The sequence below is a fragment of the Elephantulus edwardii genome, unplaced genomic scaffold, assembly GCF_000299155.1.
Source record: "Elephantulus edwardii isolate Elephantulus edwardi_28Jun2011 unplaced genomic scaffold, EleEdw1.0 scaffold00134, whole genome shotgun sequence".
Lineage (NCBI taxonomy): Eukaryota > Metazoa > Chordata > Mammalia > Macroscelidea > Macroscelididae > Elephantulus > Elephantulus edwardii.
The window spans coordinates 5,691,543-5,710,482 of record NW_006399884.1 but is presented as its reverse complement, the minus strand read 5'-3'; the positions used below and the strand labels follow the sequence as shown (position 1 = coordinate 5,710,482).

General features: G+C 39.3%; 1 protein-coding gene across 1 annotated transcript in view; it reads left to right on the top strand.

Annotated features, from left to right (window-relative positions):
• USPL1 (ubiquitin specific peptidase like 1) overlaps nucleotides 1-18,940 on the top strand; it is a 39,785-nt gene that overhangs the window by 16,076 nt on the left and 4,769 nt on the right. Inside the window, exons 4-7 of the mRNA XM_006894083.1 lie at nucleotides 19-132; nucleotides 4,760-4,889; nucleotides 6,987-7,112; nucleotides 13,127-13,284. Coding sequence (XP_006894145.1) covers nucleotides 19-132; nucleotides 4,760-4,889; nucleotides 6,987-7,112; nucleotides 13,127-13,284 — 528 coding nt within the window. The remainder of the gene's footprint in view (nucleotides 1-18; nucleotides 133-4,759; nucleotides 4,890-6,986; nucleotides 7,113-13,126; nucleotides 13,285-18,940) is intronic.

Here is an 18,940-nt window from a genome sequence, read left to right as displayed (position 1 = left end):
TCTGTATCGTATTTTCAGATGGAGATGGTAAAAAACTTCCTTTAGAAGTGTCTGTAAGGATAGATGCTTGTCTGAATGAAGTCAGAGATGAAATTTTTACCAGACTTCAACCCCAGCTTCGCTGCACATTAGGTAAGTAAATTTTGTGTTTCCCCTACTGTAAATAAACAGCTGTACCATAAGGAAATGTAGAATAGTGTGTAATGACTTTGAAGGAGCTGATATGGGGATAAGAGTCTCGGCAGTGGGGCTTAAGACTCTACCACTGGTTAAGTCCTCAGTGGGCAGGGCTGTTCTATATAAACCTACTGGCTGGTGTTATTCCCCTTCAGAGGGGATCTGGATTAGGATCAGGTGGACACTTGGGACATTAACAATGGTTAGCTTTTTGATACTTTCTCTAGTAGATTAGCCCCTTAGTTCAGCCTTGACTGTCCATGGGAAAAGTGACCAGGGGATGTAAAAGTAAACAGCAGTGCTGTGAACCCCTTCCAAGTCTGTTATATCAGACCCTTGCGGGTAGAGCTCAGGGGTCAGTCATTTCTAGATGCTTCCTTGTGTTTTTCACATATGGACAGGGTGGAAAAACTGCTTTACACCAACAAGACCAGTCCCGTGATTGGTTGGAAATGGACTTCCACAGTTTTGGCCAATGAGACATGAGGAGAAATATACCCGTGACCTTCTAGTAAAGTTTTCTCGTCTTTGAAAAGGATTCTGTCCTCTCTGAATTGGCTTTTAACATCTAGGAGCAGAGAGCAGAGGAGCCTTGGATCTTCTGGGTTTTCCCAATTCTTAAAAATATTACTCAAAGGAGCCCCTTGCTTAGTTGAGCCAGTGGGTAGATTTTGTCTTTAATTTTCCTTGTATTAACTCTTTATTTAATGCTGTATTCTAAGGGTAGTTGATTGTGAATCATAGCAACCCCATGTGACAGAGTTGAGCAGGATTTCCAAGGTTTTCCTTTCTACAGGAGCAGATTACATGTCTTTCTTCTGAAGAACCACTGAGTGGATTTAGACTGCCCACCTTTGGGTTAGCAGCCAAACATTTAGCAGCTGTACCATCAGGGCTGCTCCTCATTGTGTGACACTTCATAAGTTAATAAAATGTCATTGTTTTCAAGTTCTCCTCTCAGAGAACGACATCTCTTACCAGGTCCAGATCTTGTATTGTAAGGTGGTGTATTTTTCACCCAGAGCTAGTTCTTCATCTTCTTCCCATGAATCTTAGTGTTTCCAGTTTGTATCTTAAGGACTCATCTACATACAACTTTACTCTGTTTCTAAAATACTAAAGTGATTTTTCACATGCCACTCGCTCCTTTAGGGTTAGACACTTAAAACCCATTGCTGTCCAATCAGTCCTGACACACCAGCCCCATAACAGTAGAACTGCTTCATAGGATTTCCTTGGCTATGTCTAATGTCCATGGGAGCAGACAGCCTCTTTCTCCTAGGAGTCTTCTGGGTTCTGTCCATCGTCTTTTGGCTGGTGGGTGCTTAGTCTGCTACACTACCAGGGCTCCTTCCAGATCTAGAAGACTGTCAGGTGGGATGTTCCCTTCAAACAATTTATGTCATAAAACGGACCCTAAAAAACACACCACCACCCCACCACAAAACCCTAGAAAGGTTTAGCTCTGTGAATTTTGGCAGACATGAAGAGTTTGTGTATCCACTATCACAAAATATGGAACACCCTACATTTTTCCTGGAGTCTGGCTGTCACCCTTTCCTGTGCTCCTAGCCCCTGGCTGGTTCATGTGAAAGGAGCCTTCCCTGTAAGATCCCTGGAGCAGAGACCTAGAGACTTCTGTGCTGTGTTGCTGGTGACTGACTGAGTGACTGAGTTGCTTTATTTGGGGTTCCTGTTAGGATTCCCAGGTGAGCTATAGAGTAATGATTTTTCCTTCTTAATCACCACCTTGCACAGTGTGATGATTTTAGTTGGGACAGTGTTGTATTTTGCTTCATCTCCAGGTAAAACTTTTGTCTTCTATGGAAAAGAAACCAAAAGCCCAATCTACTGTCTTGAAGTTGATTCTGACTCACAGTGACTCACAGAGACAGAGAACTAACTGCCCATAGGGTTTCCAAGGCTGTAAGTCATTAAGCTGACTGCAGCATTATTTCTCCTCACAGTGGCTGGTGGATTTGAACTGCCAACCTTTTGGTTAGCAGCTGAATGCATTCATCTTAGCACCAGCAGAGAAGAGATTTCTGAATTATGTTGTGTGATCATAATTGTCGGGCATGCAAATGATTCCACCACTACAGTGAAATCCCTCTCGTTTGTATACTGTGATAGAGTTTAAGATCTTAATGCTTCAAAGAGTATTTAAAATATTGATCCATAATAATACGTGTTTTAGAATACTAAAGAATAGATGTCAAGTCTGTACCCACCCCTCAGTGTTGATTAAATGCATAAAATTGAATAATCATTTTGATTGTTGTTTTTTAAAAAATGCATTGTAAACTATCCTTTTTCCTCTCCCTTCTAGTTTAAGAAATAGAACTATTTCAACTGAAGCCCCTTTGTATTCTTCCCCAATTCTTCCTTATTTCTCCCACAAAGGTAAATATTTCTTTAGTTTGGTGTGACATCCATTTAATATCTTTTGGCTTACCAAAAAAAGCAGAAAGCTAATCTTGTTATGATTTGCTGTGTTTGACCTTTGAATATTGTGCACTGATGCAAGGATAGGTGGGCTTATAGACTAGAAGAGGCAGCCGGAAACCGGGTCCCATCCTTGTGGTTATTTTATATTTTGACAGAGGTAGGAAGGCAAGAGGAGCCCTGTCAGTGTTTTGGTTAAGCACTGTACTGCTGATGGAAAATTCAGCAGTTTGAAACAGCCAGCTGCTCTGAGGGAGAAAGATGTGGCAATCTGCTTCCATAAAGATGGTGATTGTTTTTGTTGTTGTTGTTAGGTGTTCATTGGGTCGACTGTGACTCATAGCAACTCTTTGAACAACAGATCTGAATCTTGCCCTATGCTGTGCCATCCTCACCATCTCTGATTTGCTTAAGACCATTGTTAAAGTCACTATAAATCCATCTTGTTGATGATCTTCCAAAGATTACAGCTTTGGATACCCAGTAGAGGGTCAGCTATGAGACACTTCTGACTCAGCAGCATTGAGATGAGAGGTGACCCATAAAATTTGTAATCTTGAGAGCTGCACCTAAGGAAATAAAATTAAAGTCAACTTAAGCTATATAAATCACCATTACATGATAATCACTTAAGAGTTTTATGTATCTGAAGGTTTTGTGCTGTGGAATCTAAGTTTTTTCTAGTTAATTTTCATTGCAGTAAAATTAACATGGCTGATAACTCTAGTGGCCTACTGGTAAAGAGTTGCACTGTCAACCAGAAGACACATGGTTTGGATCCAGTGCTGCTTCGTGAGATAAAGAAGAGCAGTCTTTTTGTGTGATTAACAGCATCTGGAACCCGCTGGAGGGTCAGCTATGAGTCATTTCCGACTTGATGGTGCACAGCAACCACTAATCACAAAACTTGGGCTGTACTGTGTACTATTTATTCCTACATATTACGTTTTCTTAGATGTTGTTTGTTGTTAGGTGGCTTCAAGTCAAGTATGACTCATAGCGACCCTATGAACAAAAGATCTGAACCCTGTTCTGTCCTGTGCCGTCCTCACACTTCTGACACAAAAGAGCCCATTGCAGCAGTCACCGTGTCAGTCCAACTGGTTGAGAGTCTTCCTTTCCTTCCCCGACCCTCCACTCTTCCCAACATCATGTCCCCCTACAAGGAATAGCACCTCCGAGCAAAATATCCAAAATATTTGAGGCAAAGCCTCGTCATTCTTGCCTCCTAAGAGCACTCCAGCTGCACTCTCTTCAAGACAACTATTCATTCTCTTTGCCATTCACAGGATATTCAGTGCTCTTCTCCAACACCAGCTCAAAGGTGTCAATTCTTTTTCTGTCATCCGTATTCATAATTGTTATATATTTATCTCTATTTTGAGAAAATGATTTTGTTTTGATTTTACATTTTCATACAAAAATAGGTTCAAAACCTATTTTTTGTGTGTGTGTTTTCAAAACACACAACAAACCCACCGCACTGTCATTGAGTCACTCGTAGTGACCTGGTAGGACAGGGCAGAACCATTCCTTAGGGCTCCCACGGCTGTACTCCCCCACCCTGCTGGAGAAGACCTGGAGCAGGTGAGGGCGTCGGAAGTCTATGGCAGTTCTCCCGCCATCACATGAAGCCTCTGTGCATCAGTCAGCTCCTCCACACAGGTTATATGGAACCCTGCCCACATGTGGAATAAGCAGATTCAAATGAGAAATGCCACTTCATTCCCTTCGAAATGATCCTACCTAGTTTCTCAAGTTATTTTAGTATCTATAACAAATCATTTGCAAATCAGTTATGAGGGATTTCTCCCCTCATCCCCAGAAGCTGTCAGGATCTGAGCAGATAATATGGGCCCATGGTTATAGAGATTTTTCATAAATGTCCATTAAGAAAGTAAAGAAGATCAAGTCATAGTTAAATCTTTATTTCTGTATTGCATAGTTTTAGATAATTGTTTTAAACCTCCCAGCCCAGCCTTAACTGAATGATTGCCTCAGGAAACACTGTGAGGCAGTTCTGCTCTGTCACATGAGGTCACTGTGAGTCAGATCCACTTGATGATAATGGCTTGTCCTTTTGTTTTGCTTTTGCCATTTAATTACAAACAATACTTTCTCCCCCTTTTTTTTGAAGGTGATATGGAAAGCCCTGTGTTTGCATTTCCCCTCCTCTTAAAGATAGAGCCTCAGATTGAGAAACTTTTCATGTATTCTTTTTCCTGGAACTTTGAATGTTCACATTGTGGATACAAGTATCAAAACAGGTGAGTTTTTTGCTTTTGGAGTCATCTTACCCTCCCATGGATTAATTCTGAATGATTGTGTTCCAGCATCATGAGATCTGAATAAAACTCACGTCTCCCTCTAACACTGTATGGGCTCTCTTGCTCACATGCTGTCTTTCTCATCTAAAAATATATTACTTAAGTATTTATAATCTAAAGGTAAGGCTACCTTTTTTTTTATTCAATAAACAGTCAAAGAGAGCTAATTTAGCAGACTCCTCTAAGGAATGCCGGAAACTTGTCATTTTACAGTGAGTTTCTGCGTGCTGGGGGATAAGTAGCATTTCCCCTCACACTTGGACTTGTAAGCAAGCCAGAATGAGAGCAAGCATCGATTTCTAGATCTCCTACATTGATCTCCATGTAAATTATCTGGTTTCTTCTCAACTGTAACACTGTGAGGAAAATCTTAAATGTCCTCCCTTGGATTGTGTACGCTGATGTTTGAAAGGATATCTTAAGGAGTTGCCCGAGACAACATAGTCCTACCTGGCAGACAAGATTCAGACTTTGACTTTAGTGACCCACTCACTTGTCTTGCTCACTGTGGTATACACTCCTTAACCATCTCCTGGATTTCCAAGAGTATACACCGCTCAGCTGCTAACTCATTGCTGTCTACCTGAAACCAATGTATAGCTCAGCCTCTAGGGAGGATACCACCCATCTCTTTCTTCCTCGACCATGCCACCAGAGCTTCCTATAAACACACTAAATGATGAAAATCCACTTGCCTGCAGCTTTTCTAGACTTGACATCTTCGTTATTTGAGTGTGCTCTGCATGCCAAGAACTCATCTCGACCCTGGAAATTGTATCTATCCTGACAGAACTTGGACGTACCTGGATAGTGCAAACAGTTGACATACTCAGCTGTAAGGAAAAGGTTGGAAGTTAACATTCCTCCAGAGTGCTGCAGAAGAAAGGCCTGGTGATTTGCTGCCAACCGGTCAGCTGTTGAAAATGGTAACAGAGCCCAGTGCTAGTCTGACACAGACTAGTTAGCGAATCAGATGAATTAGGGCATTAGCATGCACACAGAGCACCCAATAATTGGTGTGTTGGGTAATGAAAATTGTCTTTGAGTACAGGGGGCTAAGGGTATTTTGGAGGCATACAGAAAATAATCTGAGAACAAGAAAATACTGTTTTATAAAGATTTCTTCACATACCGTATTTTTGGTTCAACCTGGATGTTTAACTATTACACTTCTGGAGTCTTAAGTGGACTTACTGCCGCTGCTTCATCCCTAGAGCTTGCTCCTCATTCTTATGGTGGTTATTTTAAATTTTTAAAGGTTGTCGTTTTCAGCTTCAGCATCAAACGCCCCATCTGCTGTGGCACCTTGCTTATTTGTGGGTTTGTTGTAGAAGAGCACACTGCCATCTTGTTTGTCTTTCCAGGACTCTGGAGTGGTTTTTTATTTGTTTTTGTTTTAATTTTTTTGTTTAGGCAGAAGTATTCCTCTTCTAAAGATCATTTTTTTAGATCATATTCCTATCAAGTATTGAGATGAAAGTGTTCATTTAGAATGGTTCACAGCCGATTTAATATTGTATCAAGAAAGTGGTATTGTGTATCTTCTCTGATTATATTATTGAAAATACCTTTTGGATTATTCACTGTGGGTTTTCAGGAATAGCTGCGCAGGTTGTGAATTGTCTGAGGAAGGCCCAAGTTTTTAATGCATTTTGAAAACCTGAATCCATGGTTCTCAAGTAGGGAGGGGCATATGGTGGTGTCTGTAAATGACGTTATCACAATGGAGGAGTAAAGGATGTTGCTGGTGTCTCAGCAGAGGACAGGCCCTCCCAACTGGGAATCAGTCACCTTGCAGCTGAGAAACCTTTCCTTAGAATAATGTTTTCTTTATCTCCTGGATAAAAACAACAGGTAATTAATGTGGAGATCTTTCATGGAGAAAGGAAGACCATTGCCATATCCACATACTATGTGCTTTGAGAGAGCATGAAAGTGTAAATAACCAAATGAAACTTTAGCCATCAGCTTAAATTTTCCATTCTTATAATGGAAATGCATTTTCATTCTGTTGTGTTCTTTTTTGTTTTTACATAGGTGTATGAAGACTCTGGTCACCTTTACACATGTCGTTCCTGAGTGGCACCCATTGAATGCTGCCCGTTTTGGCCCATGTAACAGTTGCAGTAGTAAATCACAAATATGGACAATGGCCTTGGAAAAGTAAGTTAAAATCACTCCACAATTCTTAGAGCCAGTTAAAGGTGGATTTCATTGTAGTCAGTTTATGGATTGAAAGTGACAACTCTGCTCTACCTTCCAGAAGTTTCAGTCCAGTTTTAAGTTGTCAGATGCGTCTCTGTAATGAACTGCAGCCATGGCAAGCTGTCCTAGGCTAAATTCCACTGAAGTGCTGATGTAGTTAGGTTGTTAAATGCCATCAAGTCAAGTAACAACCTGTAGTGACCCTGGGAACAACAGATCTGAACCCTGTTGTATCCTGTGCCACCCTCATGATTCCTGACAAATTAGCCCATTGCAGCAGTCACTGTGTCAATTCATCTGCTTGAGGGTCTTTCTCTCTTTTTCTAAACCTCCATCTTTCCAAGCATGACATCCCTCTCCAAGGAGTAGCCTCTCCTGATTTATCGTTCTCCTCTTTTGTTTTTTCCACTTCTTTAGGGATATTAAGCTTCAATTTTCTCTTCTGCTCACATATCTGGAGTCACTCAGATTCTGGAATAACCTTAACTTAATTTCCAGATCTGAGATGATTCAAAGATGAGTTGTAGACTCATCTCTGCATTTTCATCACTCAGACCTCGGTCTGCTAATTCTTCATCATCTTCTAAGCTCTCTGCTCCCCTTGAGCAGATGAGTTCTCTTATTTTTTGTTCAGCGTTTTCTATTTATCCTCACCAAAAAGGCTAGTTAGAATTCTTTTTCCTAGTATGAATAGATGCCCAGTTCTATCTTAGTTTACCTTCATATTTTCAGTGTACCTTTTTGTGACTCTACATTAGGAACACATAACTTGATAAAAAAAAACAGTGGCATTAACCTCTGATGCTTTTGAATGTGCCAAGAAAAACCTTTCAGAGTATTCCCTAAATGTTAATTTGCTTTGAAGTAATAAATTCTCAGTCACCGTCATAGGGCTGAAAGTGTTAACAGAGCAGTCCCTTTCCTTACCCCCCTTCTAGGCATCTACGAGAAACTCTGAAATGTATTTACCATGACATTTTGAAGTGATGGGTTATTCTGTGCAGTCCCGTCTCCTTTTATAAACTATAAAAGAATTGGAAAAAGCTGAGAATTGGGGCTCTACACTAACATCTGACCCATATTTCTATGAAATCTCTTCCTGTACTTCCAAAAGAGTCCCTGAGCTACTAGTTCAAGGGTTGGTGGTTCAAACACACCACTGCTCTTATGGAAGAAAGATTAGGTTATCTGCTCACATAGAGAGGCACAGCCTCAGAAACACCGTGGAACAATTTTCTCATCTTGTGAGGATCATTATGAGTTAGAAATGAGTCAACAGCAGTGATTTGGTGTGTCTTTCCAATGTGATATTTATGCTTTCCAATGTGATATTTATGCTTTTTTATCAGCCTTTAGTGTTTATCTTACACATACCTTAATTATTCCCTCTTAAGCCAAGTTTGTTCTTTTGTGTTCTGTTTCTTTTAGAACTCTTCACTTTCTCTTGACTTACAGTTGCCTTTGTTTTTATTTGCTTTATGTTGTTTGTATTGCTTTTTTTTTTGCCTCCCAAATTCTTCCAACATCTGTAATTTCCTAATGTTTCCCCATTCTAGCCCCGAGTAAGTATCTCATTTTTCTGTTTCTCTGGGCTCCACGCTTTAGGGTGTCCTTTATACACACTTTCAATGACTGCATTTGTTTTTGGCCCAGGGCCTCCACTCTACTTTCACCAAAAAGTTTTCTCTAAATATTGAGTCTTCAGGGTTCAGTTGGACCGATGCACACTGCTCATCAGTTTGCTTGCTTGATGGCACTTACTCATCCCTTCCTGGCTGCTGTCTGAGTTATGCATCTCTTTTGGTTTTCTAAGTGCTTATTGATGTTTCTTTGTGTCTCCTTCCCTTTTTTGGCCCTTAGGTAGCATTTGATGTCGATTCATTGGCTTGATGGGGTGAGAGGGAGGAAGGGGTATCTGTGTCCAGAGTCTTATCATCTCACTTAGCCCCCTGGTGTCAAGGGTTTAAGATGAATCCTTCTTGCCCCTGTTTAACACCTTGTTTAAGCTCTGTCCTTTGAGGAGGAGGAAGACAGTGAATGTGCATTTCTACACATTTACACTGGGTGATTGGATGAAACTCGCTTCTTGGTATTATATGTAATTTGATAGAACTCTGTTTATACTTCCCTTTTTTCTCAAGTCCCTGCATTGAGGATAAACATGCTATTTATTTTGTTTAATTTGTTAATTGGTTGCATTGAAGCATATGTACTTACGTACTGCTGAGTCAGAATCTACTCGAGCGGGAGCTGGAGCTGACCCTCCAGCGAGTTTTCAGCGGCTGTGAATCTAATGAAAGAAGATTGCCCATCCTTCCCCCGTGGAACAGCTGGTGGAGTAGAATTTTTGGAATTATAATGCTGTTTCTTAATACTTAAACAAATAGGATCTTTTATGTCTTAGTCTGGAAATGTGTCCGTCAGATAAAACGGTTTCAGTGGAAAATTGTATTGAATTCCATTGGGCAGATTTGCAGGTTAGACATTTCCTATATTCTTAAAAAGTGAATTGTAACTAATGTGTACAATTTCATGGACATTTTGACTGACAAGATCTTTATAATGGTCTTCATAATATTTTGCTTAAAAATTGGGTGTAACTTGGCATTTAATCCTATAATCCCTGGAGTGTTGGCTGTAACCAAAATACCAAGCATATGTAGCAGTTAGAATCCACCATCAGCTTCAGGGGAGAGAGATGGGCTGTCTTCCATTAAGATTTGCAGCCTTGAAAACCTGAAAGAGGGTTGCGGTGAATCAGGACTCGATGGCAGTGAACTGGAGGTATTTGTTGTTTTGGGGTTCTTTTAATGGATTTTAGGAGCCAATTTAATAATAATTTTTAGAGATAAGTTAAAAATAGGTCTATCATGGTGTGCAATTCAGTCCTCGAGCATCCTGAAAGCTAATACAGCTGTAAGTTCCCTGACTGCCTTGTCACATAACCTACATCTGCAGTGTGTTCCCATGAGAAACTGATTTCCTTGCTAAACCAGGTGAATGAATGATAACTTGTGTGAGCAGATGTGCTACTTTAAGAACATTATTGAGGAATAACACTGAGAATAAACCTCTCATTATTGCCACAGGACTCTAGCCTGATACTTTCCTAAACTGTCCCTTGAAAATCTTAAGTATATAGTTTATAAATATTTGTTGACCAGTTGTTTTTCTGAAGTTAGATTTTTCTGTTACAGTGACTCGAGTATTTCTAATTATTTGAATTATAGCCAATCACATACATTTTAATGAGGAGACTTCAGATTCTTGTTGTGTCTGTGGGTGCTAGGGCTGTTCTTGCACTTTCTCCTTTGTTTTCTTTCCTGAGGATATGGTGGAAAGAGCTTAACTCCATATTAAGGCAAATGCAAATGGATCTTAGCTTGAACTCTGCTTCACTCTCAGTTCTAGTTCTCTTGGCCCTTCCTGTCCAGTTTTTCTGTGGATAAGGTACAACCTAACTTGATTCTTCACCTTTGGACTCATCTTGTACTGAGGCTCCAGACATTGGGAACAGAAGAATCCTGAGATAAGCCAGAATTGGGTGGTGGGGTTGGGTGATGTGGCTCCTGAGGGACATGCACTCACTCAAAGTGGAAAATAAAGTAGAAAGGAAAGAATGAATGTGCAGTAGCATCCTCTGTATTAGTTCACCTCCACAATGCCATTGTTTGTAACTAGCACCATTTATAAATATGTTCTTGAGAAAGAAATACTGTCTGTGAAGTGGTAAACCATCATTATAAGGTGGAGGCCAGTCTCAGAGATTGAAAATTTGAGATGGGGGTGGGGTGATTTGAAGTGCCTTTGGAATTTAAAGAATGTTGATGTGATAGAAAATCAGATAAAGGATTCCCTGAAGGGAATTTGGTTTGCTGAGAGGATGTTGTTTTTTACTTGTTAAAATTGCTATAATTGCTTCCCCTTGTGTTAGATAATGAAGTTAAATTCCTACCATATGAGTTTTTCTGGCAAATAATTTCTTGTTATCTAGGGAAGTTTGCTAGTGTTTAGAGTTTAAGTATTGTGTAGTGTTCAAAGAAGTATACTAGGTGTGATACTTATTCTTTTCTATTTTGGCTTCCAGTAGAGAGGCTATTTCAGAAGGTTTGGGGTATTACAGAGTGATGATTTTTATCAGCATTGTTTTATTTATTATATTACATGTTTATAAACAAAGCATTTTGCATGTGTTAAGCTCACACACTCAGATCAAGAGATTAGTGGGATTGCATAGCCTAGGGATCAACAGGGGAATGTTTATCCCCTGTGGATATCTTGAAAGGTATCTTATGACACCACAGGAGCTGAATTAGTAATCGAAGAGTAGGAGAGACACCAAAACCTGCCTGTCCAGCTGTGAGAACGCAGTTCTCATTTCCCTGTATCTTTGAGTCAGAGAGCCACTTAATTCAGATTTTAATGTATCTGAAGTGGGAAGAAGTTGGAGAATATACCTGAAAATAAATGGCATGGCACATTTAAAAAATAACTGCATTCTCCCATATTGGTGCATTTTACAATCACTGATATCTTAGATGTAATGAAATAAGGTTGGAGGATTTAGATTTTTTAAAACAGGAAAGAGGTTATTACAGATGGTTTTGCAGGACGTTTTTTAATTTATAGACACTTAAGTTAGGAAGACATGGTTCTCCACCAGAATGATTGACAAAGGCTAATTTACAGTATGTCTCTTGTCAATCTGAATATCTGCATTTTGGACATTGATTCAAGTTCATTTCTGCCGAATAAATTTCATAAGCAAATTTTGACAGCTGTTTAAATAGGGAGAAAGGAATACTTGACCTTTTCCTTACGTGCTAAGAATATTGTTCAGTTTTAACCTTTCCAGGCCTGCTTTTGGTTTTCTTTGGTGATTTGGCTATTGTAAAGGCAAAAGACCATTTTAGATTTAGGAATGTGTGAGAGTGTGCAGTAAATCAATCAGTATGTTGGTTTTTGTTGCAATGTTTTTTCGGTCTTTACCAGTTTACCAGATTGAAAGCTTTGGAGATGTGTGCGTTACATGTTCCACAGCTAACTGGAAGGCCAGCACTTCAGTCCACAAGTTGCCCCATAGGAGAGAAATGAGGAAACTCTTCTGTCAAGATTTCCAGCTTTAGAAGCTGATGAAGGGTTTCCATGAGAGTGGTTTAGTTAGAAGTTGAGCCTTTTACTAGATAGATATTTTCATTTCTACTCTGTGAGAAAATGCCAGTTTAAAGCATTTAAAAAAAATTATTGGTTTTTGTACATGCACGTACATCGTGCATCCTTATGTACGTTGTGTTTTATACAGTTGTTTGTATACCTTGTGCTGTATATATTTAATTACTGTTGAGCAATACTTCTCATTTTCTCACTTAATAGTCTGTCAAATGGTTTCTGTATTGGTAAAGTTTGCATTGAGTTGGGTAAAAAACATATATTTTTACTTTTTCTCCATTAAAAACAGGAATGTGTATTTCCTCCCTTATAGTTAATAAAATTAGAGTTATTTTTAAAATGGAAAAAATGTTTCAAAAGTATTTTCACTATCTTAGGTATGTTACTTTGGTTTATATGCTGCCCATCCCACCCACAAAAGCAAACAATTTGCACACATTGATGGCAAAGGAAGTTGTAGATTGTGTGGATTTTGCCCTTTGAGTCTACAGATGAGCTTCTCTGAGATCTTTAGCTCCAGCATCAGCACGGCCCCTCACAGAACCATTTTTGTTTCATGGGTGGTGGGAGAGCCTTGCTGGAGGTTTGCTCCGAGCCCTGGCGAGGCTATTCCGGGACAGTCTAGTGTTACAGGCGGACTTCTTAGCAGTCTCCATTTCTAATTATGGCACACATCTGGAGTGGCTTGAGAAAAGTACTCGCAGTCAGTTAGCCCTGAAAGTTGTAGCCTGAGACCATCTTTTGTCTCACTGGACATTCAATACTCAATTTGTCTGCCTTCTCTTGTCTTTCCTTCCCCACAGAATACCTCCCCTCTTCATGCTGCACTTTGTGGAAGGCTTACCCCATAATGACCTAGGGTGGTATGCATTTCATTTCGAAGACTCCCCTTATCAAGTAACTTCGGTGATTCAGTACCAAGCAAATAATCATTTTATAACATGGATTTTGGAGGCTGATGGTAAGTGTTTCTACTTTTTTCTTCTCTAATAGCCTAAATACCAGTTGTTGTAGTTGTTGTTGATTGCCATGGAGTTGAGCATTACTCATAGCGACTCTGAACAAAAGACTCACAGCAACCCTATGAACCACTTAAGGGAGGCTTAAAAAAGGAGTCTCCTGATCTTGGCTTTTCTCTCATTCTCCTCCCCCCTTTTTTGCCCTGGTCTTTTCTTTATTTATAAGCAATAGCTGATTGTGTTTTGGGTGAAAATTTACCCAGCAAGTTAGGCTCCTTTTGACAATTTTTGCACAAATTGTTCAGTGACTTAACATTTAGTTAATTTTTCATGCGGTGTCATTTTCTTTGTTTTCTGGATGTTCCATTTCCAAAACTCTTGTTACCCTGCCCCCTTAGCTTCTAATCTTTACTTTGGAAAATGTTGGCCTGTTGGACTCATACAGATGGCTTTTTTTGAGTAGAGCACAAATCTAATGTTTATTTGTGGACTCCTCTGATTTTCAAGGTTTGACATGAACCTTGGGGCATTAATCTCGGCCTCTGACTCACGTGGTCTGGCTTGCTGGCCGTATTTGTGAATTTGAGTGGTGGTCTGCATTTTTCTCCCTTCTAACTGGGACCCTCTGTGGTACAGTCAGATTGGTCAGTAATGGTAACAGGTGCTTGTCAGATGGTTGAGGTGATTCATTCGTGTAGACTGTAAGCCTGTAGGTTTGTTTCTTCTTAGAGTTTTGGTTATCTTCTTGTTCTTTTACTCTTTACAAATATAGACCTGTATTGAGTCTTAGACAGCAGCTCTCACTTCTTAGACTCAGACACTCCTCATCTTATTAGTGAATTTTGTGAACCGTTTTATCCCAATTGACTGAGTTGTTCCATGAGACTAAGGTCCTAGTGAGCTTTCAGACTGAGAAAACTAATCTCACAGGTGTCTGGTTATATTTGAGAAACGTCTGTAACCATGTGGTCCATGATTGCATGTCTGCATAACACACCTGCCTGTACACCTGTATGCCCAGACACATACGAATGTGATCACACTTTTTCTTCATTGTTGATTTCATTGCCAAATTATAGATGGCAGTTTCTTTAGTACAAGCATCCTCTTCTGAGCATTTTAGTGCCTTTCATTTAAACCTGTGCTCACTACTCCCACTTGAGTATTCATCATCTAGAACATGCATTCCTCTGCTTCCCTCCTCCCACTGTTGAATGTTGTTGTTGTTGTATGACATTGTGTCAAAACTGTAAATGGCATGGGAAGAAATAAGACAATTCTTCTCCCACAGAGCACCTGGTAGATTTGAACTGTGTCCCATATTAATCATTCTTGATGTGTATCTACTCTTAGAAAAATGAGATCTTTGTGACTTTGCCCATAAGTGTTTGACATACTTCCCTAGCCTTAAGCCCTCCAGATCCATTCATGTTATGCTGTGTGTCATGGATTCATGGGTGGTGGTGGTGGTGGTGGTGGTGGTGGTTGTGTGGTATTCCACTGCTCATGTTTTGCTTATGTATTTTTCCACTGATGGACACTTGGCTTGTTTTTTTTGTTTGATTTTTTGGTTTTTCCTTTTATGAATAAAACTGCAGTTGAACTAGATGGGGATCTGTGTCAGTGGTATTAGGCCTCTGTCATCTTCCTTAGGAGTGAGATAGCAGGATTGTGGTGCATGCAGTTCTGTTTTTCGCTTTTTGAGGAAAATGCTACACCACTGCCACTTTACAGTCCTGCTCTAGTAATTGATGAAGGTTCTATTTTCCTCACATCCTTTCCATCATTGTTGTTCATTTGTTAAAATAGTGCCGTTCCAGTTGGTGTCTCAGTGCCATATTTGTATCTCTGAAGGCTAATGGTCGTGACTGCCTTTATGTGTGCTGGCTCCTGGAATGTCCTTTTTGGAGAAGGTTCTGTCATTGTCTTTTGCTCATTTTATAATTAGTTTGTTTTTCTTTTTGTTGTTGAATTATTAGCATTTTCTATGAATTTTGGAAGTTAGTCCTTTACTTATGTCATCTGTGTCTATTTTCTCCCAGTGTATACATTCTATTTTTATGTCTCCTGGACATAACTTTTTAAATTTTTATGAAATTGTACCTGTTTTGCTTTATTCTAGTCTTGTACGGATTGTTATCCTACTTTCATAAATATTTTTGTCTCATCGTTTGGCTCCCAGGAATTTTATGATTTTATATTAACATTTAGGTCTTTGATCCATTTTGAGTTGATTTTGTGTAATGTGTAAGATGTGGGTCTGGTTTCATTTTTCTCTAGGTGGATATCCAGTTTTGCCAGCACTATTTATTAAAGACCTTTTCAGCCTCCTAGAATGGGCTTTGCCATCTTGTCAATTGTTTATACAGAGCTGAATGTAATTCTTAGTTCTCAGTGTTACTGTTCTGGCCCATGAGTCTGTCATTGAGTCAGCATTACATTGTTTTGATCATAGTGACTGTAGAGTATATTTTAAGATCAGGAGATGTGAGGCCTCTGTGTTAGTTCTTTTTTTTTATCCCCTTGGGTTATTTGGAATTTCTTTCCTTTCCATATGAAATTGCTTCTTTTCCATCTCAGTAAAGAATGTTGTTGGATTCTGTGTTGACATTATATGTGTAGTTCACTTTCCGTAGAATTGATTTTTTTACTGTATTGGATCTTCCAGTCCTTGCATGTATGTCTTTCCATTTCAGTAGGTTTCTTGTAATGTTTTGTCATTTTCATTGTACAAATCAAATATTCCTTTTTCATTCTTTTCATTTTTCCACCTTTCCCTCAACAAACCTCACCACTATCACAAATTTGGTAGTTTCATTACTTTTCTAACATCATTCTCAGCTCATATCAATGTGTGTAGGCAGCTACATGAAAGAAGCTCTGGTGGTACTACGGTTAAAGCACTCAAATGTAAACCAAAAGATTGACAGTTCAAACCCACTCCATGTGAGAAAGATGAGATTGTCTACTCCCAAAAAAAAGATTAACAGATTCAGAAACCCTGTGGAACAGTTCTACTCTGTCCTCTAGGGTGTCACATCCAACTTAATGGAAGTGGATTTGGGTTGGGGTTTGGAGTGCAACTATACATGTAATTGACTTGTGTTTTGGACAAAGGATTCCATGCAGCTTGTTGTCCACACTTTACTCTCCCCCCACTTAAGATCTTTGCTTAAGCTTTGGGGGGGGTTTATTATTACATGAGGAATAGTTCATTATAATGAAAGCAAATGGTGAGAATATTAATTTTTTACTTCTTTTAGAAAGACTGTAATTCACACTGCAGGTTTTTGATAAAAAAAGAATTGCAAAATTAAACTAATTTTGCTTTTAATTTGTGATTGTTAGAAAATGTAAGCAAAACCAGAAGAATTAAAATGTGAATTTCTAACAAGATTAGGCTGTAGAGACGAAGTGGCCTGCGCCTCTTGTGAGATAAGTGAAATCCATGGTTTGTTACCTGCACTCAGGATAAAGCCTTGATCTAAATAGTTGCACCTCACAGAAGGCTAAATAAGTATGGTTTATGAATTTTGAGGTTTTATCCCTTTGGTTCCTCTAATGTGTATAATAATGAATTTTTTTTACACTGTTCACTCCGTCTTAGACAAGATAATGTCATCCTCTTGATAAGTATGCCAGCCACTTGGTAAGCTACCAAGCTTTATAACTACAAAGCTTTATAGCATTTCTGTCATTTAGAGGACACCCTGGTGGTGCAGCAGTTCAGTGCTTGATTGCTAACTGAAAGATCAGTGCTTAGAACGACCATCCATGCTGGAAGAGATCTGTCATGGTCAGCTTCCGTTGAACACTATGGGGCAGTGCTTCTTTGTCCTCCATTAGGGTCACTCATGAAGTCAGAACTGTCTTTATGGCAGCAGCCTTGGGGATTTTTAAAAAATACTTTTCATATTCTAAAAACTCTTGAACTTTTTCTCTTAGGATGATTTAATTGAATAACACACCAGTGTGTTACATAAAAGTTTTCTGTAAACTCGGCTGTATGGCGCTTTCTCAAAAAGTTGCAAATAGAAATACCATTTTACCCAGCAATTCCGCTACTGGGAATATACCCAAAGGAACCATTAACTGCCACCCAGGCAGATATATCCACACCTATGTTTATCGTGGCTTTGTTCACAATAGCAAAGAGTTGGAAACAACCTAAGTGCCCATCAGCAAATGAATGGATAGAGAAGCTGTGGTATATTCACCCAATGGAATACTATGCTGCATTGAAAAACAAGGAACTCATGCAATATTATTCAAAATTGGTGACCCTGGGGAACATTATGCTGACTGAAATATCTCAGTCACAAAAAGACAAATACTGGCGAGCTCTGGTGGCCTACTGGCAAGAAGTTGCACTGCAGTCCCAGAGGTTCGCAGTTCAAATCCACCAGATGCTTTGGTGGAGAAGGAGGAACAATCTCCTCCTGTACCAGTCAGATCTGATTTGACAGTACACCAAAAAAATAATAAAATATAAAATAAATTAAAAAAAAAAAGACAAATACTGCATAGTGCCACTGTTGTAGAATGGGACTGACATCAGGATTGGGGTGAGACTGAGAAAAATTGGATAAATTATGTTTACTACATTGAAACAGACGAGGGAGAGAACAGTTTAATGGTAATATATGATTGAGTATTATTATGACAAGAGTCCAGAATGAAGGTTGCATAGTGGAGCATACTCGGTTTGGGGGCGTTGTATATCAATGAAGGAATTTTTCTTTTACTTTTCAAAGAGAAGAGCAAACTGGAGGGGAGGGATGGGGCAGGGAGAAAAATGCAAGAATGAATGAGTAGAAATCCAAAATCTCTGTAAATGTTCATTAAAATTAATTAAAAAGAAAAAAGCCTATCTTATGTAGAATCATTGTATGCCTTCCCTACACACAGGATAGGTTCAGTATGATTTTGCCAATATTGAACAACTGCAAACTTGAAATAGGAATTTGCTAAGAGAATCACAGTGCACAATAAAAGAAAAAAATTTTTAAAAAAAACCCAACCAAACCACCTTTCTGTAAACCGAAACTCAATGGTATAAATCCAATTCCTACCCTAAAGTTTAATCCTGCTTTTGAATTTGGGGTTAAAGTTTCCACTAACATTAACCAAAACTGCAAACCAAAAAGAAATTTGAACCACCACATCAATACATTTTCCTTTTCCACTGCCTTGTAGAAATTGAGTTACTCAGCAACAACAGTGCTACCTTAGAAATGGAATTTGTCTGTAGTAGCCGATGGAGAAAGGTGTTCTATGCTTTCTAACCCTCCTCATTCCTTAGGATTAGTTCTCTAGAGGAAGTCTTTGAAACTGTAAGTCCTCTTACTCCCCACACTCTCATGATAGGGTCTGTCTCAGTGTTAGAATGTGGATTTGATGGGTATGTCACATCCTTATTGGTCAGGAGACACCTTAAGTCTTTTTTCAAAAAGACAAGGTGTGTGTAAACTTAGTGCCCATCTAATGAGGTAAAATTGCTTGGATGATGTTGTTGTTGTTGTTATTGTTATGTGCCGTAGAGTTGCTCGCGACTCATAGTGACCCTATGTATAACAGCCCTAAACTCTGCTCTGTCCTGTGCCAATCGCACTGTCTCTGACACTCCCATCCCAATTATCCCAGTCACTGAATCAATCC